The following is a 27,973-nucleotide window of genomic DNA, read 5'->3' on the forward strand; positions in this document are numbered from 1 at the left end:
CAATTCATGTCACGTGGTTGGTGTGGGGCTCCAGACTCACTCCCACCCAGGTCCCAAGGGTACACGCCATCCTATCTCCTGGTCCCGTGTGACTTTAACTGGTTCAATCATCATGTTCCCTGAGACTGGGAGGAAGTCTGTCGCTCTTTTTGCCGGCTCAGATCTATTACTGGTATAGTCTGGGGCAAGGCTGGCTGCCCTTTGGGGATAATAAGGGATGAGCCTTTGGGAGAACAGCATCAAAACAATGGAAATAGCTGGAGGATGGAGAGAGAAGTGGAACCCAGAGGCTCCTCTTACTGCTTCCGCGGGACCTCCATGGGTGTAACTCCTTGAGAAAAACACAACTCTGCACTCGCAGGCTTGGCTCTGAGGGGCTTTCCTAACAAAAGTGAGGGGCCTGGGGAGGCGCCCACATTCCCTCATCCCTTCTCTCTCAGGACCGGGACACGTCCACAGGAAATCACTAGCCAGGGGACCTCTGTTCTGAGCTTGGAACCCAGCAACTCCCGGACCATCTCTCCTTGGATGTCTCTCAGGTGCTTCCAGCCCAAAGCATCCTAGTCTCTCCTGCCTCCCTAGACTAATTCTTCTCCAGCGTTCTCTGTATCTCAGGGAACCTCATCACCGTCCAAGCCCGCAACCAGGGCTTGACTCCCACATCCAGCCCGCATGCCCTGCCCAGTCTCTCTCCTAAAATTCAAATATGTTCACCTTCATGTCCCCAGCACCTTGTCCAAGCCACCACCATCTGGCACCTAAATTGTTCTAAGACCCTCAAACTAATCTTTCTAAGTCTATTCTTTTTCTAACCCATTCCCTATCCTGTAGCCACAGTGATCTTTTCAAAATACAAGTCTGATCAGGTCTCTTCCTTGGTATAAACCTTTCGGGGCCTCCCCATTGTTTTCCCAATGAGCTCCAATCTCTATCGCAAAGCTCGCACGACCCTGTATGATCCTGTATGATCGGGGCCTGGCTCACTTCTCTGCTCCTCTGTTTGTCCCTCACCTTACACCCTGAGCACCAGCTCATCTCAAATCTCTGCCCTGTGTGAATGCTACATGTGTGTGTGTGTGTGTGTGTGTGTGTGTGTGTGTGTGTGTGTGTGTGTGAGAGAGAGAGAGAGAGAGAGAGAGAAAGAGATAGAGAGATAGAGAGAGAGAGACAGAGACAGAGAAGGACAGAGAGAGGGACAGACAGGCAGGAAGGGAGAGAGATGAGAAGCATCAATTCTTCGTGGTGGCACCTTTGTTGTTCATTGGTTGCTTTCTCATATGTGCCTTGACTGGGGCTACAGCAGAGCAAGTGACCCCTTGCTCAAGCCAGTGACGTTGAGCTCAAGCTGGTGAGCTTTGCTCAAACCAGATGAGCCTGCGCTTAAGCCAGCGACCTCGGGGTTTTGAACCTGGGTCCTCTGCCTCCCTGTCCAATGCCCTATCCACTGTGCCACCGCCTGGTCAGGCTGAATGCTACAGTTTATATCTTTGTGCTTTCGTATTATTCTGACTATACAGAAAACCCTCCCCTTCTCCCTTGCCCACCCCACTCCTCCAGGGTTTTGTTGTTTCAGGGCTACTGTTAGCACAGATACCCAGTGTCCACACGACAGCTTCCTGCCCCTGGTCTGGTTAATAAGGTAGAAAATACAGAGAACTTGGTCTGCTCTGAATATTAGCAGTTGGGGGAGAAGGAGGGAAGAGGGAGAAGAGGCTCGTTTTAAAATTGATTCAATGATTAATCCAAGGCTGTAGTTTCAGCCTCTGCCATTATTTATTTTAGGTTAAAGGCAGTGGCGTGGTCCCAGGTGCCATTTTCCTTAATGGCTCATGGTTGGGAAACTGCAAGTCTGATTTGCTCATCATGTGGGACAATAGAGGGCCTGTCACCTCAGGTCACATTGCTAGAACGTCTGTCTTCCCCTCACCAAACCCTGGAACCAGTGACAAAGACACTTGTCATTTGTGTGGCCTGCAGAACGCCTGGTGCCTCCCCCATATTTCCTCCAGGCCCCTGTAGGTGCTCAGAGGGGCCTTCTTTGTCATTCGAAGGCTCCTACTGACCAACACTGAAGAGTGCAGGCGCTCGCCTCTCAGACCCTCCGTGGTCCGAGCCCAAGAGGGCAGAGGGGAAGCAGGATGGACTTGGCTTCGCTTAGAGCACCTTTCCCGACACGCACCCACGCACACGCACACGTGCGCACACACGGCTTGCCCCTGATGGTGACCCAGCCAAGTTGGTGCCCTCTTTCTTACCACGAAGGGAGGAAGGACCGTAAAGCCAGGCCATGGCTGTGTTTTACCATCTTGGGGAAGCCCGTGGTCCCGCTGGTAAAGAAGATGACCATTGGGTCTGTGGTCTTTGACTTAACACAGGTGTGATCTGGGGATGCTGATCTGCAAGGAATTCAACAGAGAAGAGAAGTCAGGTTCCCTGACAAGGGGAGAAGTGCTGGCTCCCATCCTCAGGGTGAGCAAGAGGAACGACGGGAGGCTCGCAGTCAGAAAACCAGGGCTTTGCGACACTCCAGGGAAAACTGGCTCTCCAGGTCTGGGGCATCAGACAGAGACCATGGGGGACTCGCATAAGAGAACTGACATTTCTTCATTTAAAAAATGGGGAAAGGCCTGACCTGTGGTGGCGCAGTGGATAAAGCGTCGACCTGGAAATGCTGAGGTCGCCGGTTCAAAACCCTGGGCTTGCCTGGTCAAGGCACATATGGGAGTTGATGCTTCCAGCTCCTCCCCCCTTCTCTCTCTCTGTCTCTCCTCTCTCTCTCTCTCTCTCTCTCTGTCTTTCCCTCTCCTCTCTAAAATGAATAAATAAAAAATTTTAAAAAAAAGAAAAGCAGTGAGTGGCTGGACAACCAAACCTAAAAAATGGGGAAAGTACAGCAGATTACTTTTGGGGGGGCAGAGACAGAGTCAGAGAGAGAGACAAACAGACAGGAAGGGAGAGAGATGAGAAACATCAATTCTTTGTTGCGGTTCCTTAGTTGTTCATTCATTGCTTTCTCATATGTGCCTTGACGGGGGGGGGGGAAGGGGGGGCTACAGCGGACCGAGTGACCCCTTGCTCGAGCTAGCGACCTTGGGCTCAAGCTGGTGAGCTTTGCTCAAACCAGATGAGCCCGCGCTCAAGCTGGCAACCTCAGGGCCTTGAACCTGGGTCCTCCGTGTCCCAGTCCAACGCTCTATCCACTGCCCCTCCACCTGATTAGGCCTGTGGCTTACTTTTTAATTTAACAAATATGGAAACAGCACTTACTATGTTTCAGAAAACGCTCTAAATGATTTAGAAATAAGAGCCTATTCAATCTTCAGAGGGATTCTAAGAGGTGAGTGTGCCCACTTTGTCGTGCCGGCTTCGCGGAAGAGGAAACGGGGCTGGGAGAGGTTCGGTCACCTGCCTGAAGACAGACAGCCAGCCAGTGGCAGAGCCAGGTCCAAACCTAGCTCATCCGTAGACTGTGCTCCTAACCACACCGCTAAGCTTGCTTTATACACACACTGGCTTCACAGGAATTGAGTTCCATAGCCTTTGTGATGAGGGGTGAGGGAGAGAAGGAGAGGGGGTATGAAAGAAGAAGTGTGTACATCAGCCCTGCTGTAAACCTGAGACCGCAGGTCAAATCTACAGTTCCCGCAGCCGGCCTGATTCTTGGGAGCCTCTAGACTCAGTCTTGGGGCTGCAGTGGTTGGAAGTCAGCTTCCTGCGCTGTTCAGGTAAACTACAGCTTATCCAAATGCTGGAGGAAACACCGGCTCTTCCTCAGAAATGGTGCCATTCTGACTCCAGGCGACTGAAGGGATTCTTTTTTTTTTTTTTTTAAGATTTTTTTTTTAAAGGTTTTTATTTATTCATTTTAGGGAGAAGAGAGAGAGAGAAGTGGGGAGGAGCAGGAAGCATCAGCTCCCATATGTGCCTTGATCGGACAAGCCCAGGGTTTCAAACCAGCGACCTCAGCATTCCAGGTCCTTGCTTTAATCCACTGAAGCACCACGGGTCAGGCCTGAAGGGCTTCTTAAATGGTATTATTTATTTAAACTTTTTAAATTGAACTCTCTGACTTTAGAATCTAGCATAACATAACAGTGGCCGAGACATATAAACAACCACAGTGTCCTTCGATAGAGGACTGGATAAAGAAGATGTGTGACATATACACAATAGAATACCACTCAGCCATAAGAAATGACGACATATTGCCATTTACGACAAGGAAGAAAAGAAACACCTCATGGTTCGTTTTGTGTATGGGGGAAAAGGGATTCTATAGAACCAACTTCACAGGGTGATCTGATTTCTAATTCCTGAGTGGGCAGGACGTGGTGGGTAGTCATGCACGGGCTCATTTCTTCAGTTAAAGGTTCTAACACAGTCGTGACCATTATTCTTGTGCATCTAGATTAATGCACCTTTGAAATATGAAAAGTAATACCCCTTCATGGGGGGGGTATTAATCCTCAGAGAGCACATAATTTTATTACCAGTAATCCAGTCCCCACCTGGCTCTCTCCCACCTCCATGTGATCTTACTTACACCCTGTTCTTAATTTCAAGTGCATAAAAAAGCAGCAAGACTGTTACTCTCTGGAGCATTTGAGATCTTGCTGCTCCCCAGCGTACGTGGTCAGTCTGGCTTGGATAAACTCTTATAAGAATTCTCTACAGGTTTGTACATTTCTTAGGCCCACGGTGTGTGTCATATCATAAATGCCTGAAGGCTTACAGAATCAGAGTTTTGGAGGTGGAAGGGGTCTTTCTTACCTCCCATATTCCCCTGACCTTTCCTACAAAGAAGGTGTCGCTAATGGCACCCCGCCCCTAGAAAATGTTTGCTCCCTAAACTCCCTGCTAACCACAGCCTCAAGTTTCACCTTAAAGATTAATTTTTAATCTCTCACTCAACTTACTCATATGTATTAGTATATGAATGATATTTTATTATAGATTCCCATCCTCTAAGAAGCTTGATTTTAATCCTCTGACTTTCCACATTCTCCTTTGCACAGTTCCGGGGGTGATCATGTTTTAGTGAGAGAGGCATAGAAGTACCATGTCCTTCCTTATATTACAGACAGAGCAACCTTAGCTAAGAGAGGGGAAGGAACTAGCCCAGCGTCACACAGCAAGTAAGTGACATAGCTAGGAAGAGTTTCCTGGGGTCAGACCTGGTCTGCCTGTTTACTAGTGCTTGGGAGTGGATGGCCTATGTCACCACTGCTAAGTGTGCACACATTGATAAGTGTGTGGAGAGCACACTTATTCGACCGGAAACTCACTTTATCAGAGACTGGAAGTTCAGCCACCCGTCACGGCTGCGATCAGACACCAGGAGCTTGATTTTCAGAGCAGGACACTCAGAAGCCACCGATTCCACCTCTGGGGCAAGGGTGTCTGTGGTCATGATGGCCTTGGCTTTAGACTTATTTAGTCGGTAGAGAATGTCTTTGGCCTTCATTTGGGTTGTCCCTGGCACGTAGATAATCCCTGGGGGTGAGAAAGAAACCATTTGTTTGAGGCCTGCTTTTTCAGCATAGAAATCCCCTAACCTCTGGTTATGCAAAGTAGGACATGAAATCCTGCGCCCCACTCCAAACCTACTGAATCGGAATCTGCATTTTAACATCTCCGGCCCTGGCCGGTTGGCTCAGTGTTAGATGTCCACCCGGCGCATAGATGTCTGTGGTTCGATCCCCGGCCAGGGCACACAGGAGAACTGCCCATCTGATTCTCCACCCTTTCCCCTCTCGCTTCTCTCTCTCTTTATCTCTCTATTCTCTTCCTCTCCTGCAGTCATGGTTCTATTGGAGTGAGTTGGGTGCTGAGGATGGCTCCATGGCCTCTGCCACAGGCGCAAAAAAATGGCTCTGGTTGCAACAGAGCAAGGGCCCCAGATGGGCAGAGCATCACTCTTTAGTGGACATGCTGGGTAGGAGTCCGGCACAAGTAGGAGTCTGTCTCTCTGCCTCCCCTCTTCTCACTGAGTAAAAAAAAAAAAAAAAGAAAAAAAATGATTCCCATGCATTCTAAAATTTGAAAAGCTTGCCCTAAACCTTTTTACTCCGGATGAGTGCAGCCCATCGACAGGCAGAACCTACTTCGCACCAGTTCACATGGGATCTGGGAATACAGATGCAAGTCAAACCGTGTGTTGACGTCAGAACTAGGGGCATCCCTGCCCCCACTCTCCCCTCCCTTCTCACTTCCTTCTCTGTCAGTCCCTGTGTCATTGCGAATCTCCCTTCTTTCCTTTATTCCTCATATCCAAATTTAACCACATTGTCCTCTGAACTTTCCTACCTTCCCTTCCGTCTTCTATAACCAACAATTAGTTCAAGTCTTTGTGTGCACCTGTAGGATTCTAATCTCTCCACCTGATACCTTGCGCTGAACCTTCTTGAGTTCCACAGAGTATTGGCTTTCCCCCTTTACATTCCTTCTCTTCACTAACACCTGGGCCCTCTCTGCAGGAAAACACCACACTCCCCATGCTAACATCGAAGGTGCTGCCCACTCTCAACCTTTCTCTCCCACAGCTCTTTTCTCTGTTTCAAAATGGCCATTCTTCACCGAGGTGATTCCTGACTCTAACCCTCTGCATGTGTGGTGCCCAGTCCTGGAATTCCCTTCCTTTGTTTCTACTGCTCTTGAGCGGTGCTTATCCCAGACGGCTCAGCTCGTGTCATGGATTCTCACAGGCCAGCTCCCAGCTCCTAGCTCCACAGATGACATGTCTTCTTCCCGCTCCCTCTGCTTTGGCTGTTAATTTTTTATTCCACATGACCTTGGTGGATTAATCAACTATTTTATTTGTAAGAAATGATGATGAAAGAGAGAGAGAGAGAGAATATATAAGCAAGAGCATGAACAGATTGTGGTGTGAACATGCATACAGCATGTGATTTAACTGAAGTGTTTCAAAAAAGAAGGCACAAGTCCCATACTGATTCTATATTACATAGATAGAGAGAGAGATAATTAGAAGGGAAAGGGAAATCTCTACAAAAGCATGCTAGCTAATAAATGTTGAGGGGGTGAGATAAACAGGAAATCCTCACATGAAACCACCATAATAATATCCAATCCAGTCAAGAATCAACAGCGGATACTCAAACCACAGGGTGACAAACAGTTAGGGAAGAGGTTATTCTCCCAGTCTCATAAGTATTACTCCACAGATTACTTCCCAATTATAATGGGAAAAGGCACCTTTACAAGGATAAATACTGCCTTTTTTTTTTTTACAGGGACAGAGAGAGGGATAGATAGGGACAGACAGACGAGAACAGAGAGAGATGAGAAGCATCAGTTTTTCGTAGCGGTTCCTTAGTTGTTCATTGATTGCTTTCTCATATGTGCCTTGACTGTGGGCCTTCAGCAGACTGAGTGACCCCTTGCTCAAGCCAGCGACCTTGGGTCCAAGCTAGTGAGCTTTTTGCTAAAACCAGATGAGCCTGCACTCAAGCTGGCGACCTCGAGGTCTTGAACCTGGGTCCTCCTCATTCCAATCCGACGCTCTATCCACTGCACCACCACCTGGTCAGGCAAACCTGTGGTGGTGCAGTGGATAAAGTGTTGACCTGGAACCTGAGGTCGCCAGTTGAAAACCCTGGGCTTGCCCACTCAAGGCACATATGGGAGTTAATGCTTCCTGCTCTCCCCCCCCCTCCTTTAAAATAAATAAATAAATAAATAAATAAATAAATAAATAAATAAATAAATAAATAAAATTTTAAAACTGCCTTTTTAACACCATAAAGCAGTGTCACTGATGTAAGGACAAAACAACTTTGTATGTGCCCTGAGGTGATGCGCTGAAAGACGCACAACACTGTCCTCCCAGCAGTCCTGCTAAAAATGTTTAACAGGAATGTAATCGTGAAGCAAGAGTCAGAAATATGCCTTTGGATGGACCTCCTGCAGAGCAACTGGCTTAGCCACTTCCAGAATGTCATTGTCGTGCAGAAACGGCTGGGGAACCACTGTAGAGTAAAGGAGACTGAGAAGACATGGCAACTGAGTGCAGTGCACGACCCTCGGTAGGATCTGGACTTAAGGAAAGGGCTCTCAAGGACATCATTGAGACAACCGAGGGATCTTGACTATGGAGACATATCAGGTAACTTTACCAGTGTCAGACTTCTCGTGTGATCAGTCTGCTGTGATTATGTCATGAAAAGGTCTAGGATCCAGTGTTTATGGGTATTTATATGGTATTTCTGGATGTCACACTGTCTGCAACTGATTTTTTTTTTTTTTTTTTACAGAAACACAGAAAGAGAGTCAGAGAGAGGGATAGACAGGGACAGACAGACCGGAACGGAGAGAGATGAGAAGCATCAATCATCAGTTTTCCATTGCGACACCTTAGTTGTTCATTGATTGCTTTCTCATATGTGCCTTGACCGTGGGCCTTCAGCAGACCGAGTAACCCCTTGCTCAAGCCAGCAACCTTGGGTGCAAGCTGGTGAGCTTTATTCAAACCAGATGAGCCCGCGCTCAAGCTGGCGACCTCGTGGTCTCGAACCTGGGTCCTTCCGCATCCCAGTCCAACACTCATCCATTGCGCCACCAGCTGCTCAGGCTGCAACTGATTCTTAAATAGCTCAGTTGGTGTAGAGGCTCAAATATGGCAAAAGGTTAATAATTGATGAATCTTAAAATATATAGTAATGACTGGCCTGACCAGGTGGTGGCGCAGTGAATAGAGTGTTGACCTGGGATGCTGAGGTCCCAGGTTTGAAACACCACGGTCACCTGCTTGAGTGTGGGCTCCTCCAGCTTGAGTGCAAACTGTCCAGATTGAATGTGAGGTTGCTGGCTTGAGCCCAAAGGTCGCAGGCTTGAAGCCCAAGGTTGCTGGCTTGAGCCTAAGGTCACTGGCTTGAGCAAGGAGTCACCGGCTGGAGCCCCCTGGGTCAAGGCACATACAGGAAGCAATCAATGAACAACGAAAGTGATGCAACTATGAGTCGTTGCTTCTCATCTCTCTCCTTTCTTGTCTCTCTCTTCTCTTGCAAACCTCAAACAAAAAACAGAAAAAGCAATGCCAAGACTGTGCAAGAGAAAGTTTGTGTGTGTGTGTGTGTGTGTGTGTGTGTGTGTGTGTGTGTGTGTGAATGAAAGAGAACTATGACTTTGCATCCGAGCACATGTCAGTGTAAGGGAGAGAGTGAGTGAGGAGTGAAATGTACTTGAGGGAGGCTGAGAAAGAGAAAGACTGTGAAGAAGAAAGCGTGGAAGGGAAGAGAAAGCTCCTAATCATCTAGGAACAATTGGCTCTAGGCCGTCCCTAAGGTCTACTGACGTGTCTTTGAGTCACTGACCTGTTCGGATGCAGCCCAGGGTAGCCAGCCACCACTCAGGCACTCGGGGCAGAATCAGGGCGAGCCGATCTCCCTTCTGCAGGCCACAGCTCTGTGTGAAGACGTTGGCTGCACGGCAGGTGTAGTCTGTCACCTCTCTAAAACTCCACTTCACTTCGTCCCCATGGCTGTTCACCCACCACAGGGCAGGGTTTGGGCTTCTTTTGCCTTCCTGGTCAAGATGATACAGCAAGGGTTACTTCCCGTCTCAAAGGAAAAGGGCACTTATTTCCCCAGTCCGCTGCCATAGTCACAGTCCAGTGTAAGCATAGCTCAGGGACCGAGACCCCATTTTAAATTAGTTAAGAACCAATGAGCCCTGGCCGGGTGGCTCAGTGGTAGAGCATTGGCCCAGCATGTGGATGTCCCGAGTTCAATTCTCTGTCAGGGCACACAGGAGAAGTGCCCACCTGCTTTTCTACCCCTCCCTCTCTCGCTTCTTTCTCTCTTTGCCTCCTACAGCCATGGCTTAATTGGAGCGAGTTGGCCCTGGGTACTGAGAATGACTCCATGGCCTTTGCCTCAGGTGCTAAGAAGAGCTCAGTTGCAGAGCAACAGAGCAATGCTCCAGATGGGAAGAGCATTGCCCCCTAGTGGGCTTTCCAGGTTAATCCCAGTTGGGATGCATGTGAGAGTCTGGCTCTGCCTCCCCTCCTCTCACTGAATTAAAAAAAAAAAAAGCCAATAAACTTGGGGGCAATGGTGATCCAACCAACTTCTTCTGATCTACTGTAGCCACCTCCTCTCAAGTCACATAAAAACACCAATAGCTTTCACGTTAATTAAGGCTTAAAGTTCCATTTCCCCATGTGTTTGTCTTAGTGCCCTACAGACAGTGGGCTCCTCTTTGTGCTTCAGTTTTCTCACCTGTGAAGTGAGGACAATAACATTACCTAGAAGGTAGTAAAGACTAAATGAGTTATTTAGATGAGTAAAGTATACATAACAGTGCCTGGCACAAGGAAGGGCTCAATAAACAATACGATTATTATACATAATTGCTACACAATAAAAGAGGTTAGTTTAGGTTCTGAATATCTGAATAATTTTTTTTAATTAAGGTATTTCTAAAGGTGAAATTTGCAAGAAGCAGACTGGGAAGCTTCAGGCCCCCCTTCCTGCAGAGAAACGTCAAGTAAACAGACTGAAATAGCCCCGTGGGAGCTCGGGAACTGGTGGTGGGTCTGCAGCAACCAACCAATGCCTGAGCAGTCAGCACCCTACTCAGGAGGGTAGGACATTTTGTGATGTTCGTGCTCACTTTTGCACCATCTCTTCTCTGGTGTGGTGCCGTGTGGTCAGGAGGAAGTTACCCAATTCCAAGTCCCTCCTTGGGACAGGAGGAAAAGAGTAAAATTTGTTTGTAACATTCAATGAGGGTGAAATGCTAGAAAGGACTAGAGTTTTTATATACAATTGAAGTTAAGTTGTTCATTAGTTTAAAATAAATTGGTATAATGTTAAGACTCTATATGTAATAGACACAATATACAAAACATACATAGAAGGAAAGGAAAGGGGAATCAAAACACTACATATCGCTACAAAATATCAACTACACACAAAGGAAAACTATAAAAGCCTGACCAGGTATCAGCCTGGGACTCTGAGAACCTAGGTTCAAAACCCTGAGGTCACCAGCTTGAGTGAGGGCTTGTCCAGCTTGAGCATGGGCTCACCAGCTTGAGCATGGGGTCACCGGTTTGAGCGTGGGATCATAAACATGACCCCATGGTCACTGGCTTGAGCCTAAAGGTAGCTGGATTGAAGCCCAAGGTCACTGGCTTGAGCAATGGCTCTGGCCTGGTTTGCTCAGCGGATAGAGCATTGGCGTGGTGTGTGGACGTCCCAAGTTTGATCCTCAGTCAGGGTACACATGAGAAGCGACCATATGTTTCTCTTCCCCTCCCTGTACAACTTCGTTACATCTTCTCCTCTCGCAGCCAGAGGCTCAATTGGTTCAAGCATCGCCCCAGGAACTGAGGATAGCTTGGTTGATTGGAGCATTGGCCCCAGACGGGGGTTGCCTGGTGGGTCCCAGTTGGGGCACATGAGGGAGTTGTCTCTATCTCCCCTCCTCTCACTTAAAAGAAAAATACAGTGGTACATTGAGATACAAACAGACCAACATACGAATTTTTAAGATACGAGCTGCGACTCGGTCCATATTTTTGTTCGAGATCCAAGCAAAATTCCGAGATACGAGTCGTGATTCGGGAAGCTGCCGCTATTGGTGCGTTGGCGCACGGGTCCAGTATCAGCAGTTTGATATATGAGCTGACTGACTTATGAGCTCGGTTACAGTTACAGAACGAATTAAATTCGTATCTCAAAGTACCACTGTATAGCAGCTAACTACATGCTGTCTACAAAATTACAGAATATAATAAGCCAACAAAAAATTCACACTTGTTTGCAATAAAATGCCAACAATATAATATCAATTTATAAAAGCAAAACCATATTTACATTATAATCCAAATTTAATAATAATAATTCACTTATTCATTCAATATTACTTTCTCATTATTTCTTAGGCACTCTTCTTAGGCACTCTTCTTAGACCAAAATGATACGACGGTAAGCAAGACATGTAAATGGTTTTAAATATTTATGGCCAATTTTTATTTTCTTTTTAAAATCACCAGTCTTAGTTTTCCTACGTTTTCTATAATGAGCATGGCTTTTTTTTTAGATTTTATTTATTCCGTTTTAGAGAGAGAGGAGAGAGAGAGAGGAGAGAGAGGGAGAAAGGAAAGAGAGAGAACAGGGGGAGGAGCAGGAAGCATCAGTTCCCACATGTGCCTTGACCAGGCAAGCCTGGGGTTTCGATCTGGTGACCTCAGCGTTCCAGGTTGACAGTTTATCCACTGCGCCACCACAGGTCAGGCTGAGCATGGCTTTTTAAAAAAGATTTTTTTTATTCCCCAAACAAAACATGTTCAGAGTAAAAAATCAAGCAATGCAGAAATTTATGCACAGAAAAAGTTCTCTTTTTTTCTTTTAATAAAGATTTGATAGATTTTATAAAATTTATTTACTGATTTTAGAGAGAGAGGAAGAGGAGAGAGAGAGACAGAAACATTGGTCTGTTCCTGTGTGTGCTCTGACCATGGACCAACCTGGCAACGCCTGCATCTCAGGACAACACTCGAACCAACTGAGCCATTCGGCCAGGGCAGACCTTGGGCTTCAATCCAGCGACTTTTGGGCTCAAGCCAGTGACCATGGGGTCATGTCTACAAAATTTTTGGTGCGTATTCTAGTGTTTTAAGTGTTTGACATAAATAAATGGTGATATTTGTTTTCTTTTTAAAATAATGATAGTTATGTGTCAATTATGTCATAAACAACAACAACAAAAAATAGTGATGACTTATCAATTCTTTATAAAAACACTTAGAAGAGCTCTTGGCACACAGTGAACGATCCGTAAATATTTATTAAATCAAGAAATAAAAAACAGCTTTGGGATATAAATAAGGAATGATAAGAAACTGCAGCATTAAAAGAAATCTAAGATGAAATCAGACTTCTGTTTCTTTGGATAAAGGAAATGATTTGTTTTTCTAAATTTGGTAGTGATCAAATTTTTGGATATAGATTACGGCCAAACCATTCATTTTAAATATGACTAGATATAAAATTGATAGTAATTTAAGTTAGAAAGAATGTGTTTTTAATATAATTTAAAGTTAAAAATGGCATGTTCTTCCTTTGTAGATTGCCATTGATAAGAAATGGGTTTATTCCTCACAGGCTCATCAGATGATGGCTAGAAGTCAACTTGGGAGACAGTCATGGAGCACCAACGGACTTGGATAAGCCGACCGACTGGTTACCAAGCTCTAAAAGAATTTACCAAAGAAGATTACTCTGAAGATCTGGAAGCTAAAACTTTTTTACATTATGTTTAATTGTGTGTATAATGTAGTATGTATTCAGTATGTAGGTAGTATGTATTATGTCACTGATATTTAGATACATTGAAATATGTTTTTTTAACTAATTGATTTTAGAGACAGAGAGAGGAAAGGAGAAGTGGAGTGCATTCATTTTGTTGTTCCACTTAGTCGTAGGTGCCTTGACCGGGGACTGAACCCCCAACCTTAGTGTTTCAGGATGATGCTCTAACCAACTGAGCAAACCAGCCAGGGCTGAGATAATTTTGTTTTTATACCAGAAGTTGCAAATTCAGAGCCTACAGGGGCCGGGCAAGTAACATAAATGAGAGAAGCCCGCCAGGTTCCTTAGGGGCAAACCGCTGAACGACACACCTTCCAAGAAGCAGCAACCATTCAGTTCTACTGGCTGCTGCTACCCGGGAATGAATACTTAGGATTCTGAGATGCGATTTTACAGAAGAAGGCTCAAAGCCTCAGACTGGCTCCTGAAGTGTCTCGCTGGCTCTGTGTGAGGCCTGCTTGTGCCAAGTCCCCCCCCCCCCCATTCCCTCATGCCTTCTCACAGCACATCCGTGACAAAGCCAGCCACCTGCTACTAACATACAGCTGGGTCGCAGGCACCAATGCTGCCTTGTGCTGGTTGTGCTGTTGTCCAGGGTGCTACGTGCATGCAGATTCATTCAACAAATAGTTGAGGTGCCAGACATGTTCTACACTCTGGGGACACAGCCGTTACTGAAACAGTGGAAACCCCATGACCTCATGGGACTTACATCCTAGTGTCAATGATACTACGCGTGTATTAGAATTACCAAAGATGTATAGACTTTGTGACTACAATGGAGGATTCCTTCCTGGGACTCTAGGACGAAGGTTTAATAGTTTCAGAGGAACATGAAGACTCTTTAAAATGATACAGGTCCTAGGGCTGTTGTTACTAATTATTTATGTAAAATTACAGAATTAAATCCAGGATCTACAAAGCACAGACCTCCTGGCTCAAAGAAATCCAGGTAAACATGACTTTTGGATATTAAGCGGTTGAAATATTTGAGAGTACGTAAATTCATTTCTTTGGGCAAACATGATGCAACCAAGTGCTCTCAGACATTATCGGGCAAAGGGATTAAGCTGTTGTTTTTTTAAGATTTGTGGTTAACACATACTGACTATATTGAGCAATGTTTATTATTCAATTGCATCAGAGGCCGGTAAGAAGAATTCATGCCTGTCATGATTTTGTCAAAACAAACAGAAGCGAATATCAATGTTGCTGTGCTCCTCTCTCCCGCAGCGTGAAGTGGGAGAGCCCCGCTGTCTCCAGAGGAAGAACGAAGACTTGTATGTATCTCTTTTCTCGTTCTATTGTCTAGAATAGCGCTCGCCACATGTAGGCGCTCGCCAAGTCTTAGCTGAACAAATGAACGTGGGGATCAAAGAGACAGAATGACCGAGTTTGGACGTGAATGGAATCCCTCATGAGCAGATTCGGAATGCTGCTGCAGGGACCAGCTGAAGTTGTATGTGATATTCGAGGACCCTAGAATAATGGAGAGTTTAATTGCCAAGAACGGTCAGGATTTCTAATTGGTAGCCTGAATGAGTGACTGCATCCCATGGCTGCACCTATTGTGTCTGGCTTACAAGGCGCTTTCTTTTGTTTTATAGTGATTTTTTTTTTTTTTTTTTTTTTGGCAACCCATACGCATTCACGCATGCACGCACAATCAGAAGAGTACACATAAAAATGCTGGAGGTGGCCCTGGCCGGTTGGCTCAGTGGTAGAGCGTCAGCCTGGCGTACAGAGGTCCAGGGTTCGATTCCCGACCAGGGCACACAGGAGAGGCGCCCATCTGCTTCTCCACCCCTCCCCCTCTCCTTCCTCTCTGTCTCTCTCTTCCCCTCCCGCAGCCAAGGCTCCATTGGAGCAGAGATGGCCTGGGCGCTGGGGATGGCTCCTTGGCCTCTGCCCCAGGCGCTAGAGTGGCTCTGGTTGCAGCAAAACGACGCCCCGGAGGGGCAGAGCATCACCCCCTGGTGGGCGTGCCGGGTGGATCCCGGTCGGGCGCATGCGGGAGTCTGTCTGACTGTCTCTCCCCGTTTCCGGCTTCAGAAAGATACAAAAAAAAAAAAAAAAAAAAAAGGCTGGAGGTTACTTACATTTTACAAGTGTTGAAATGAGAGTCAAAATAAATTCTGCCACCCTATTTTGGTTTGGCTGTGTTCTTGGCTAGGCCATGGGTCAGTTTGGGGGTGATGACTGTTAAGTTGCAAAAGTAGGTTCAGGAAGACAGAGTGGACGGTAGGGACGTGCTCTCTGCAGAGTCCTTAATGGGAGCAGCATCAATACCTATAGATGGTAAGGCAGGTTCCAAAATTCATTTATTCCCCAACGTGAGAGACACCCATCATGATTAAGGCAATTGGAGAAGAGAAAACAGATCAGAAGTGTTTTTAAGAGAGAATGTGAATGGGATGAGGGTGCGAAGGGTCGGAGACACTGGGAGATATGGAGGAACTGACAGTGACCGATAACGATGACGTAAAACCCCAGCAAAAACGGGCATTCCATGTGGGAATATCATTTACTTGGTGGCTATCTCCGTGGGTTGGTGCAGAAACTAACCAGTAAGAGTTTTATGAAGATAAATGCAGAAAAAAAGTGATGGGCTCCTCTCTGCCTCCTCCCTCTCCAGCCCATCTCATGGTTCAAAAGGTCTTCATCAGATGTTTGGTCTGGGCAGTCATGAAAGTCAATTTATAGTCTGAAGGAGGAGACATGGTGGCGTCATCGGATCACGAGACCAGATTAAATAATGGGTTTTAAAATTAGCCTACACCCAAATTCTGCTTCTTCCCTTATTAGGTATGTGATTTCCACAGGTTATTTACAACTCTTGGAAACCTCAGTTATCTCATCTGGAAAATGGGGAGAAGAAAAGTGCTCATCTAATCAGACCATTAAACGCAAAGTGCTGGCATATAAAACATGCTCTTTGTAAGCAAAGGCTCTCTTTTCCTTGGAGTTATTATAAAAATCCAGGGACAGGAAAAAGAAAGGGGTAAGAGGAAGCTCCCAGGAAAGGGCCAGGAGTCTTGAATACGAACAGATGAATGCATGTCCTGGGAAACTTAACACTTCTCTCAGCTCTCTGATTCCATCGCAGTTGAATTCTCTCTTTGAACAAAGATGATGCTGGGTAACTTGTCACACTGTGAATGTCAGCAGCTGGGACTTCGTAGCTGGCACCCCAAGCACTGTCTGCCCCAATCCCTGGTGTCACCACTGCTGCCCTTGGGGTCTGTCTCTTGGGAGAAGACAAACCAAGCACCTGTTTTTTCCCCTGAAGAGACAAGTAAATTCTAGAGGCTACAGGGACTGGTTTCTCCGCATGTCCCCTAATGCCACACCCCAGTAGGTAGTTGACAGGGAGGACTCCAGCTGGACTTGCTAGCCTCAGAGGAAGATTGATGACATGACCCAGCTCTATGCGACAGTGAACAATCAGGTGGTCCACCCTGTTCCCCCTGAGTGTAGCCTGAAGTTAAGCCCAACCTCGATGAGATGACTTCCTGTGAGACTCACAGTCCCACTAGTTGAAGGTCAGAGCTCAGACTGACATCCAATTGCTGACTTTGTGATTAGAATTTTGCATGTGGTCACAATTCTCTAACTGTACCAGACACTTTCACCTGCTATCTTATTTCTTTTCTTTTCTTTTCTTTCTTTTCTTCTTTTTTTTTTTTTTTTACAGAGACAGAGAGTCAGAGAGAGGGATAGACAGGGACAGACAGACAGGAACAGAGAGATGAGAAGCATCAATCATTAGTTTTTCGTTGCGCATTGCGACACCTTAGTTGTTCATTGATTGCTTTCTCATATGTGCCTTGACCGCGGGCCTTCAGCAGACAGAGTAACCCTTGCTCGAGCCAGCGACCCTTGCTCGAGCCAGCGACCTTGGGTCCAAGCTGGTGAGCTTTTGCTCAAACCAGATGAGCCCGCGCTCAAGTTGGCGACCTCAGGGTCTCAAACCTGGGTCCTCAGCATCGCAGTCCGACGCTCTATCTACTGCGCCACCGCCTGGTCAGGCCTACTATCTTATTCCTTAAATGTAGTTATCCCCATTTCACAGATAAAAACCACTGAGGCTCAGAGAAGTGAAGACATGGCCAGGCGGAGAACTCACCCCCAAAACAGAAGCTTTTCCCCTGACTCTGGCGAGCGGAGGCAGAATCCCTATTGACTCTGCACCCCTCGGCCTGCCAGGAGCAGGATAAGTCAGGGAGGCCACTCCTGCCCTTACCACCAACCCCCCCCCCCCCCCCAACACAAGTGCCTCCTCACCTTCTCCATTTGAGTCCAGTAGTCTACTACATCCCTGGCAAAGTTAAACTCCTTGGGTGTGTCATGGTCATTCCATCTGGGGGCTCCAGGTGCTGACACAGACTGGTAGCGCAAGTGCTGAGGGACACGGCAGGAGCCCTGGGCGGATCTGCAGGTGACCCAAAGGGCCCTGAACCTTGTCAGCCACTGCATGGTGGAGCAGTCAGTCCTCAGAAGCAGGCACAGGATCCTCAGGTCACCACCTGCCTTGGGAAGATGGCTAATAGGTTAGCCATGGAGCCGAACTTGCCTCCACATTTCTAGTTAACGGCTAGAGCTTTGTTTTAGCTGACCTGTATTTGGAAGGCACAACTTAATTGACTTAAGATTTAGGATTTCTCTTCCCAACTCAGGAACCACAGGCAGAGAATTATGAGGAGGGATTGCAGCTCCTAGATGAGGCTGGTACGCATTCCTGCGGGAGTTCTTCTCTTTCACCCCCTGGGATTTCAGCCCGGGTTGATAGCCATGTGGCCAGCCCCTCTGTGGTAGAAACTCACCATTCGAAAGACCTGTGCTCCATGCTAGTCTTGCTCTGGAGACCTCTCTTCCTACCAACCCCAACTGTATAGCTCTCGTGAAAGCTACTGTACTTTTAGATGATGCCAGTCCCTGTTCAAAGTTGATTGGTCCAGGGTTGAGCAGTCATTGCTCACCATTCTCTAAATTCAGACCGGGCTATTCATAATTCCTCTCTCAAATTTGTGTCCGTGCGCTTGTTACCAAAGAGTGCCAAGGCAGGCTCTCTCTGGCGGAAGTGTGAAGTGCGCCTCTGAGGAACTGCCCCTGGTTATGGTTTCTGTTAACGGCTCTACGTGAGAGAGGACAACTGATGTGCATAAACATGGGCTGAGGGGCAGAGCATCATGGAGGAGTCCAACTTGCTGGCTCATATTGTTCCTGAGGCCCATCTGCATCTCCACCCCTCTTTAGTTAATATCCTGTCCTGGATGCTGTGAGCCAGCAATTCTTCCTGCCTGAGATCAGTTTCAGTCACTTGAGACTGTCTGTATCTTGACAAATATACCCCACCAGACTCAGGACAGATGAGGCTAACATCACAGCACCTTCCCTGCTGGACCGGGTCTGGCCTCAAGGGCTTTTCTAGGACAACCTTCCAGGCAGCTGGTACCTATCCATCAGAGTTAACGCATGAAACTTCTTGCCACTCCAGATCCCAACAAATGCCCCTCCTATGGGAGCAAACCCTCACTTATTAGGGCCCTTCTTGAAGTTTAAGTGTTAAATTGGCTTAAGCTAGAATTACCTTTCCATAAGAATGCTGACTGAGAGAAAGCCACCTCACCAATACCTTTGAGAGTCAAGTACTTTTCGCCTTGGCTGGTTGGCTCAGTGGTAGAGCATTAACCTGGCGTGTGGATGTCCTGGGCTCAGTTCCTGGTCAGGGCACACAGGAGAAGTGCTTATCTGCTTCTCTACCCCTCCCCCTCTCACTTCTCTCTTTCTCTTCCCCTCCCATAGCCATAGCTCGATTGAAGTGAGTTGGCCCCAAGTACTGAGGGTGGTTCCATGGCCTCTGCCTCAGGTGTTAAGAAGATCTCGGTTGTTGAGCTTTATTGCTCAACACCCCAGATCAGCAGAGCATTATCCTGTAGGGGGCTTTCTGGGTGAATCCCAGTCAGGTGCATGCAGGAGTCTGTCTCTCTGCCTCCCTGCCTCCTAGCCTCTCATTTAATAAAAAGAAAGAAAGAAAGAAAGAAAGAAAGAAAGAAAGAAAGAAAGAAAGAAAGAAAGAAAGAAAGAAGCTGCTTGATATTCGGAATTAGACTTACTAGACTTCACTAGGGATAAATTCTTGCACATGGACACCACAGTATCCAGCTTCTGCTTTAATAAGTTAAGAACCTAATTTCACAGTGTGCTGAGAAGACTGAAAGTCAGACATATCTATACTCATATGTCTATCTTTACATGCATATCTGTCTTTATAATGATCAATCTCTGTATCTGTAATTATGCCCATACCTACCATCACTATCTAGATCTATAACTACATCTGTATCTGTATTTCTATCTATAACCATATTGATACTGATATATCTGTCACTGCATATTACTATCTTGATATTTATAACTATATCTATAATTATATTTGTATCTGTAACTATTTGTATATGTATATGTATGCATATTCGTCACAATGCATGACACATTAGTACTCAACAAAATGTCAGCCTTTCCCTTTTTGTCATAATTCAGAAAGCTTAAAGATAAAAACTGGGGAGTGAAAACCCAGTGTGCCCGTGGAATGTCCCAACTACAGATAAATGTACTTCTCGTTCATGAAATATTTACTGCACTACATGTGGTTTTAATACCATCAGAGATTGGTTAGGCTGCAAGAGTTCCTGCCCCTTGGAGTCCATAGTCTAAGGCATGACTTTCGATCGGTGAGCTGCAAGAATCTTTAACACATGGAGTACCTGACTATTTAGTTAGGGGCACCGACCTCTTCTCTCTTAGATTGTCAAATAAAAAAAAGCGACAAGAGCCAACACAACAACAGCCATCCGGGGCAAATGAATCAAAATCATACCTTTGTTGTTGTTGTTGTCAGATTAGCAAAAAACATAATATATTTTTGGGTGTGCCCCAGAATTTTTAGTAAATAGTTTCTATGTGCCATGAGATGAAAATGGTTGAAATTTAGTGGTCTAAGGACAACCTACAAAATAGTTTTAAAGGACAATTCTTTTTCAAACTCCTTCACGTGTCTTTTGAAGTCAGTTTGGCACGGTGGCTCGGAGAGGCATGTCGGCGCCCCGCTCTGTGCCGGCCACAGGGCCCTGATCTCTCACTACACTTCGGCCTGAGAACAGCGTTTGTTTGATAAAACCACAGACTCAGTATGCCATAGGGGATCCTAGAGCAGCACAGGCAGATGTGGCCTCACTACTGACCAGCTGGGTGATTTTGCCCACTATTTGTGTCTCTGAAGTTGAGGGCACAGGTATAATACATCACCACCCAGCTTCTCACAAGGATTAGTGAGATAATGTACAAAAATCACTTTGCCAGCACTGTGTCCAATAAAGAGTAATGGCGCAATAAATGTTGAGGTGCCTTATAACACCCAGCAAATTCTAAAGCCAACCCCCAATAAGATATATTAGACATTTGTTGAAATGAAAGCCATGCCCTTTGTATAACTTGAACCACTACGGCACGGTGGGGTCTTCTTTCAAGTATCCACCCACTGGGTCTTTGTGACCCCCCTCTGCACCCTGCATCCCACGCGGAGCTGTCGACCATTAATTAGATTGATCAACCACTGTGCTAGGCATATCATATGCCTAGCCCACGCATCCCCCCACTCAATCTCACTGCCTCCATTGTGCAGTTAAGGAAACGAGGTATCAGAGAAGTTAACAGATTTGCCAAAGGTCAACCAACCTATGAGTAGAATTGCCAGAACTTGAAATTGGGCTTTCAGATGGTAAATTCAGGGCTCTGTATATACTGACACCCCCCACCACCACCACACACACATACACACTGTCACTCTCACTCGCCTCCGTCTTACCTGGGGACTGTCTAGGAAGCAGTTGGGTCAGGTCTTGGACGGGTATGGGAAAGAGAGCTTTGTGTTTTGTACTGTCTGATCAGCAGTGTTCCGCGGTGTATACATAAGCAAACTTGGCCCCTGGCCACAGATAGGGTGGAGACCTGGGCAGGAATTAGGTGATTCGGAAGGAGGAAGATCTACTCAGGTAGAACAGGCAGAGAGCAATCACAGGCCCGCATGGAGAGACAGTGGGTTAGGAAAACAAAATATAGGGAGTCACCTCCCAATTCTTGAAGGGTGGCTTGCAGTCTGAGTGAGCAAATAAAGTCAACGGTCACCAGACCTCCAATGTTCTCATTTAAATGAAAGCCAAATGGCAGTGTTGCCTAGCAGGTAAAGCAGTGTTCTGGAGGCAGAAGGATTTGAGTGTAAGCATCAAGTCTGCCATTTACCATTTCTTCGACCTCCTTTCTCTATGCTTCGGGCTTCTTATCTGTAAAATGGGGATGACAATAGGGACACCGATCTCCTATGGCTGTTTTGTTGTTGTTTGGATTGGATAAAATCAGTTGTGAGGGCATAGAGCACAGTGCTTGGCATAAGCCATGTTGGCAATTATTAATGCAGGCCTCTAAGTGAAAGGCTGGTGGTGTACCAGCAAAATGCAGGGTCTTTGGAATCCCAAAGTCTTGAGCTTAAATTCTGCCTCAGCCACTTATAAGATGGCCCACGTGGAAGCAAGCCACTTGCCCATGCGAACCTTGGCCTTCTCGTCTGAAAAACGGAGGAGTGGGGGTTGTGAATGAGATCTGTCTGGTGGCATCTCCGGCAGGCTGGCCTGGTGGGTACCTGAAAGGCGCCTGCCCCAGCCATGCGGATGCGGAGGTGGCGTTGAGCCAGCCTGGGCCGTCACAGGCAGTGGCTTGAACTGTTCGTTTTCTGCTAGAGCCACTTTGGGGGTGTTGTTGGGGGTGTGGTTGGATAGGGGAACTCCAGTATTCTGACTCAACGTTCCCAGACCATTTCGCCTCCCAACCTCCACTGCAGCAGGCAGAGAAATACCACTGCTCAAAGTCACCACCAAAGATCGCTGGAACATCTAGAACAGCCCTGCCGTGACTGAGGGGGAAACCCTGGCTTCTGACAGGTGGGTCTTGCTCTTCCTGATCCATTCATTCATGATGAACTTCCAGCTCAAGGCAGGCTTCTATTTTATGGAGAGGAGTGGGTGAAAAGGCGGGGCTAGTTGACTGATCACGTTAAGCTAATGGCTAAACACTAAACATGCCAAAGTACAAAAAAAAACACCCTGTTATTCAAGCAGAAGAAGCACTTTTTTTTTTTTTTTTTTTTTTTTTTTTGTATTTTTCCAAAGTTAGAAGCTGGGAGGCAGTCAGACAGACTCCCATATGCGCCTGACCGGGATCTACCTGGCATGCCCACCAGGGGACGATGCTCTGTCCATCTGGGCTGTTGCTCCATTGCTTCCGGAGCCATTCTAGTGCCTGAGGCAAAGGCCATGGAGCCATCCTCAGTGCCCGGGCCAACTTTGCTCCAATGGAGCCTTGGCTGCAGGAGGGGAAGAGAGAGAGACAGAGAGAAAGGAGAGGAGGAAGGTTGGAGAAGCAGATGAGTGCTTCTCCTGTGTGCCCTGACTGGGAATCGAACCTGGGGCTTCCACACACCGGGCTGATGCTTTACTGCTGAGCCGACTGTCCAGGGCCTAGAAGCAGTCACTTTTGAGAAGAGAATGGGGACAGGAAGAAAAAAGTGCACAGGATGCACTCTGGAACTCAGTGTCTCTTCTTGTGGAATCGTAACATCAGGGTTGGAGTCGAGAAGATGGGCTCTGGGGCCAGGAAACCTGGGTGTCGGTCTAGCTTTGGCCAGCTGCTAGTTCTGTGACATTGAGAAGATTTCTTATCTCCTTGTGCCTCAGTTTCCTCGGCCGTAACAATGGGTAGGTGGTAGAGATAGTAGAACTCTCTGAGGATTTTATACACACTTGTCCTTTGTTGTCAAGCCTCTCCTGTAGTTAGAATGAAGCCACCTCATTCCAGTGCTGGCCAGTGAACCCCGGTTGGACGTGACACAGGTCACTCCTGGTCTAGGGCAAGACTGACTTCTCGCTACTCTTTTCCCCTGACTCAGTAGTCCTAGAACCATGTGTGGAGATGGTAACAGCAAAATATGGCAGAGACTCTACCAGCCTAGTTCTCTGAGTAACTGTGTAGCCTAGTCTACTGTCGACCTGAATACTCTACCAGGGGTCCCCAAACTTTTTACACAGGGGTTCAGTTCACTGTCCCTCAGACCGTTGGAGGGCCGCCACATACAGTGCTCCTCTCACTGACCACCAGTGAAAGAGGTGCTCCTTCCGGAAGTGCGGCAGGGGGCCAGATAAATGGCCTCAGGCGGCTACATGCGGCCCGCGGGCCGTAGTTTGGGGATGCCTGCTTACCTTCCTTAACCTTATAACAAACCTCTGGTGCTTTTCATCCCTATCTGATGACCCACAGCTATCAGTTTTCTACCCTTAATGACTCTATTGAAACTTTTTTCTTTCTAGAAACAAGCTCTTTAATATTTTTGCTGTCAAATGCTATGGCTCCTTTTCAGTTCTGACCCTTGGCTGGTCTTGGCAACATCAATCAACTCCCAAATTGTCTATTCCTTCTTTCTCTTATCCTGCCCTGTCTTTCTGAGTCTTTTTTCCCCACGGTGTTGTCCATGGATCCTCTTCCTCTTTTCTCTTTAAATGTTACTGTTTTCCAAGGACGCATCCTCAGCCAACAGTTGCTCTCGTCCCATATGCAGTCTGTCCATCTCATTTTCTCTCTCTCTCTCTCTTTTTCTGGATTGTATCTTTATTTACATTATGCTGAAACCACAGTGAAGTGCTGGCCTCCTTACAGCCAAAGTTCTTGCTATGTAGGACCTGTAAAGTAACGAGGTTTGCGCATTCAAGGCAATTACTATTTTATTCACAATGAAACTAGGCAACGGACACACGTTGCTGGTCAGCAGCCCCTCCTCGGCTACAGCAATGGGACAGCAGACGACAGGGCTGACCCCGAGGCTGGTGACTTGGCTGGTGGATGCGTCTCCCGCCCAGGACCTGGGGCCGAGCAGCGAGCTGGAGAGATGTCTGCAGTCTGGACGGTTCTTTCACTCCTTCAACCTCGCTTTCCACACCACCCGGACGCTCTCTTCGGACAAGGTCTTTCTCTCTCAATACTTTCCTAAACCACATGTAAAATCTTGACCTTCCCTCTGAGTTCTAACTTCAATATGTATCTGATTACCAAATATATACTAACCTTCGTATTCCATAGATAACATAGATAAATTACCATCATCACAACTGAATTCAAGGTTCCTGCCTCCAAACCTGTCCTCAGAAAGTATTATAACCACCTACCCCAGTTTACTGTTAGGTCGCCAAAGGAGGGGCGCACAGGCCTGACGAACTGTATAAGAAATGTATAATATTTATGCATCTGTGCACAGATGGGCTGGGGCCCTAGTGGCGTCAGCCCCCAGGGTCTGGAGGTTTAAGCTACAGAACCCTATAAAAATAGGGTTAGTGAGCAAGGCTTAGCCAGGAGGTTAGTTTGGGTGTGGAATCTGAGGGCAGGGTGAGGGGATCCGCTCAAGCTGGGGGAGGTGGGGTGAGGGGATCTGTTACTGAGGAAGTTGTCCCCGTGGGAGGCTGGGTGAGGGGATGTGGGATGCCAGTCAGCTTGGCTCAGGTGGAGAGGTACGGGAACTGCCCTGGCACCAGATTCCCTAAAGTTGAACCTGGCTTAGCAGAGTGTTTTTGGCAAGGGGCCCCGGACTGGATCCCAACATTCCAGCCTTTTGTCTTTTAAGGAAAAAGGGTGAAGGTCTCTTCTTCTGTAGCTATTTCCTGCTGGTTGGAGTCGTTGAAGCATTTAGGAGGAGGGGATGAATGGGAGTTGGCTGGCTGTCAATATCAGTCTGCCCGGTTTTCTGAGGTTTGGGCTAGGGCTTGCTCTGAAGTGGTGGCTCGAAGTGACATAATCTCTCCAATGGATTAGTTGGTATAAATGTCCTAAGGTGGTCCTTGAGAAAAGAACAAAGGAGGTGTACAAGACATGGTCCGAAAATTAGAGCGAGGATGAGAAGGGTCATGGGACCTAAGAGGGGTGGTAGCCACGCATACCAACTGACTTTGTTTAACCAAGCGTCCCGGGTGTGGGTTGATGCTTTCTTATCTTAGCGGCTCTTTCAGTTACCTTATGAGCCGCCTCTCGAACTAGACCTGATTGATGGACATAGAAGCAGCATTCCTCTTCTAGGAAGAGGCAAAGTCCCCCTTTTCTGGCTGTGAGGAGATTTAATCCTCACCTGTTTTGTAAGGATATAGTAGGGGTTCTAGTTGGGGATGGCCACGAGTTGGTTCTGTGGTGGAGTCCTTTGAGCCACTAATCCAGGGGTTGGGAAACTTTTTGGCTGAGAGAGCCATGAACACCACATATTTTAAAATGTAATTCCGTGCCTAGCGTGTGGAGAACCCGGGTTCGATTCCCGGCCAGGGCACACAGGAGAAGTGCCCATTTGCTTCTCCACCCCTCCGCCGCGCCTTCCTCTCTGTCTCTCTCTTCCCCTCCCACAGCCAAGGCTCCATTGGAGCAAAGATGGCCCGGGCGCTAGGGATGGCTCTGTGGCCTCTGCCTCAGGTGCTAGAGTGGCTCTGGTCGCAACATGGCGATGCCCAGGATGGGCAGAGCATCGCCCCCTGGTGGGCAGAGCGTCGCCCCCTGGTAGGCGTGCCTGGTGGATCCCGGTCGGGCACATGCGGGAGTCTGTCTGACTGTCTCTTCCTGTTTCCAGCTTCAGGAAAAAAAAAAAAAATGTAATTCCATGAGAGCCATACAATGACCCATGTACGTTTCACATTATCCAATAAAAATTTGGTGTTGTCCCGGAGGACAGATGTGATTGGCTCCAGCCACCCGCAAGCATGAACATGAGTGGTAGGAAATGAATGGATTGTAATACATGAGAATGTTTTAAATTTTTAATGGTTTTTTTTTTTTTTTTTTATTAAAGATTTGTCTGCGAGCCAGATGCAGCAATCAAAAGAGCCACATCTGGCTTGCGAGCCATAGGTTCCCAACCCCTGCACTAATCTAACTTCTTGGTCTGCTATGTTATTGCCTTGACTGATAGGATCATCCCCTGCCTGCTGCCTCCTACAATGGATTACAGCTGCTGACTTTGGGAGGTGTACAGCTTGTAGTAGTTTAAGTATTAGTGGGACATTAGTTATTGGAGAACCTTTAGTGGTTAGAAATCACCTTTCCTCCCATATTAAGGCATGTGAGTATATGATGTGAAAGGTATATTTAGAGTCAGTGTATATGTTAAGTTCACATCCCTGGGCTAGGCTAAGGGCTCTGGTGAGAGCTATTTATTCAGCTTGTTGGCAATGTGGTCAGTAGGGAAAGGGACTTGGCCCTGATAGTCTGGTGGAGGGAGACTATGGCGTACCCAGCTACCTGTGTTCCTTCGTGTGTGTACTGTTAGATTCAGGGAGTACTGACATGCTGGGGCTGCCAAGAGTGTACAAGGTCCCTGTGACGCTGAGAACAAAGAGTTCAGCAACATCCTGCATTGAGTCAGAGACCCTTATCAGAAGTTTATGTTTGAAATTCTCCACTGAGTAATACCCACCCCCCCTGTAACTGCGCACGACCTTCCTAGCCAATAGCTAACAGCCACATCAGCTTCTGTATAATGCTTGCTCATCCTAGATAGCCACCCTATAAAAAGGAGCCATTTTAGAAGCTCGGGGCTGCAGTGCTCCAGTCTCTTCGGAGGCGTGGGTTGCCTGCAGTCCCTGCGCAGGTTTGGGGGGCTGCAGTGCTCCAGTCTCTTCGGAGGCGTGGGTTGCCTGCAATCCCTGTGCAGGTTTGGGGGGCTGCAGTGTTCCCCTGTGTGGATTACCTGCAGTCCCTGTGCAGGTTTGGGGGGCTGTAGTGCTCCCTTGCATGGGTTGCCTGCAGTCCCTGTGCAGGTCTGCAATAAAACTTATAAAATTTACTTTGTGTCTGCTGTGGCCTATCTCTCTGGGATGTAACATGTATGAGCTGCCGTCAGTGAACCAAGCGTGGTCTGCATTAGGCAGGGTTTGGTCTGTGATGTAGGGAAAGAGAGGCGCTCTGAAATCAAGAATGTCTGAACATGAACGGGTGGTGTCTTGGTCAGGCAAGCGCAGGACGGTGGCAGGGTGAAGTCTTGTGTGCTTGGCCCAGGAGACATGTGAGAGGCTATCAAGGCGATGGGAAAGGCTTGAGTTAGGGAGGGAGGGAGAGTTTGCATAACTTTGTGAGATAGTAAACATCAGAAAGATTGTGGGAGGAAAAAAAACTATGGCTGATTGTCCAAAAGTAAGTTTTTTGTTCTTTTATGTGAGGAGGGTGCTGCTACTACAGCCCTTAACCAGATTGGCCGTCTTTTAATGGTGGCTTCAAGCTGTTTTGATAAATGGGCTATGCCTTGTAGGTCTGGCGCTAGACCTTGTCCTAAAAGGCCGACAGCTGGACCCTCCTCTCGTCAGTATGCAGTTTGAAGGGCTTAGTAAGATTGGGGGGAGTGTGGGCGGGAGCTGAGACAAAGCCTTGTTGCAGGTTTTGAAGGGTGGGGAGATGCTTAAGGTGGGATCTAGGGGTTCTGATAAGGGGCCCTTAGTCGCCTGATAGAAGGGTTTTGCTAAGAGTTCAAAAGTGGGACTCCAGATTAGAAAGTAACCCGTAAGTGT

At 47.2% G+C, this 27,973-nt stretch overlaps 1 protein-coding gene across 4 annotated transcripts in view; it reads right to left on the bottom strand.

Annotated features, from left to right (window-relative positions):
- Positions 1 to 27,973, bottom strand: part of ACSM1 (acyl-CoA synthetase medium chain family member 1) — a 53,641-nt gene that overhangs the window by 21,721 nt on the left and 3,947 nt on the right. Inside the window, exons 1-5 of one of the 4 annotated variants that reach the window (XM_066383166.1) lie at positions 21,205 to 21,302; positions 17,622 to 17,863; positions 9,333 to 9,543; positions 5,286 to 5,493; positions 2,256 to 2,396 (exon numbers count right to left, since the gene is read on the bottom strand). In XM_066383166.1, the coding sequence (XP_066239263.1) occupies positions 2,256 to 2,396; positions 5,286 to 5,493; positions 9,333 to 9,543; positions 17,622 to 17,813 (752 nt within the window). In that variant the 5' untranslated portion in view covers positions 17,814 to 17,863; positions 21,205 to 21,302. Of the gene's footprint in view, positions 1 to 2,255; positions 2,397 to 5,285; positions 5,494 to 9,332; positions 9,544 to 17,621; positions 17,868 to 18,160; positions 18,180 to 21,204; positions 21,303 to 27,973 lie in introns of those variants that run through there. The other 3 variants (XM_066383164.1, XM_066383163.1, XM_066383165.1) reach the window with 3 other exon arrangements.

This window comes from Saccopteryx leptura, chromosome 4 (assembly GCF_036850995.1).
Source record: "Saccopteryx leptura isolate mSacLep1 chromosome 4, mSacLep1_pri_phased_curated, whole genome shotgun sequence".
NCBI classification, from domain to species: Eukaryota; Metazoa; Chordata; class Mammalia; order Chiroptera; family Emballonuridae; genus Saccopteryx; species Saccopteryx leptura.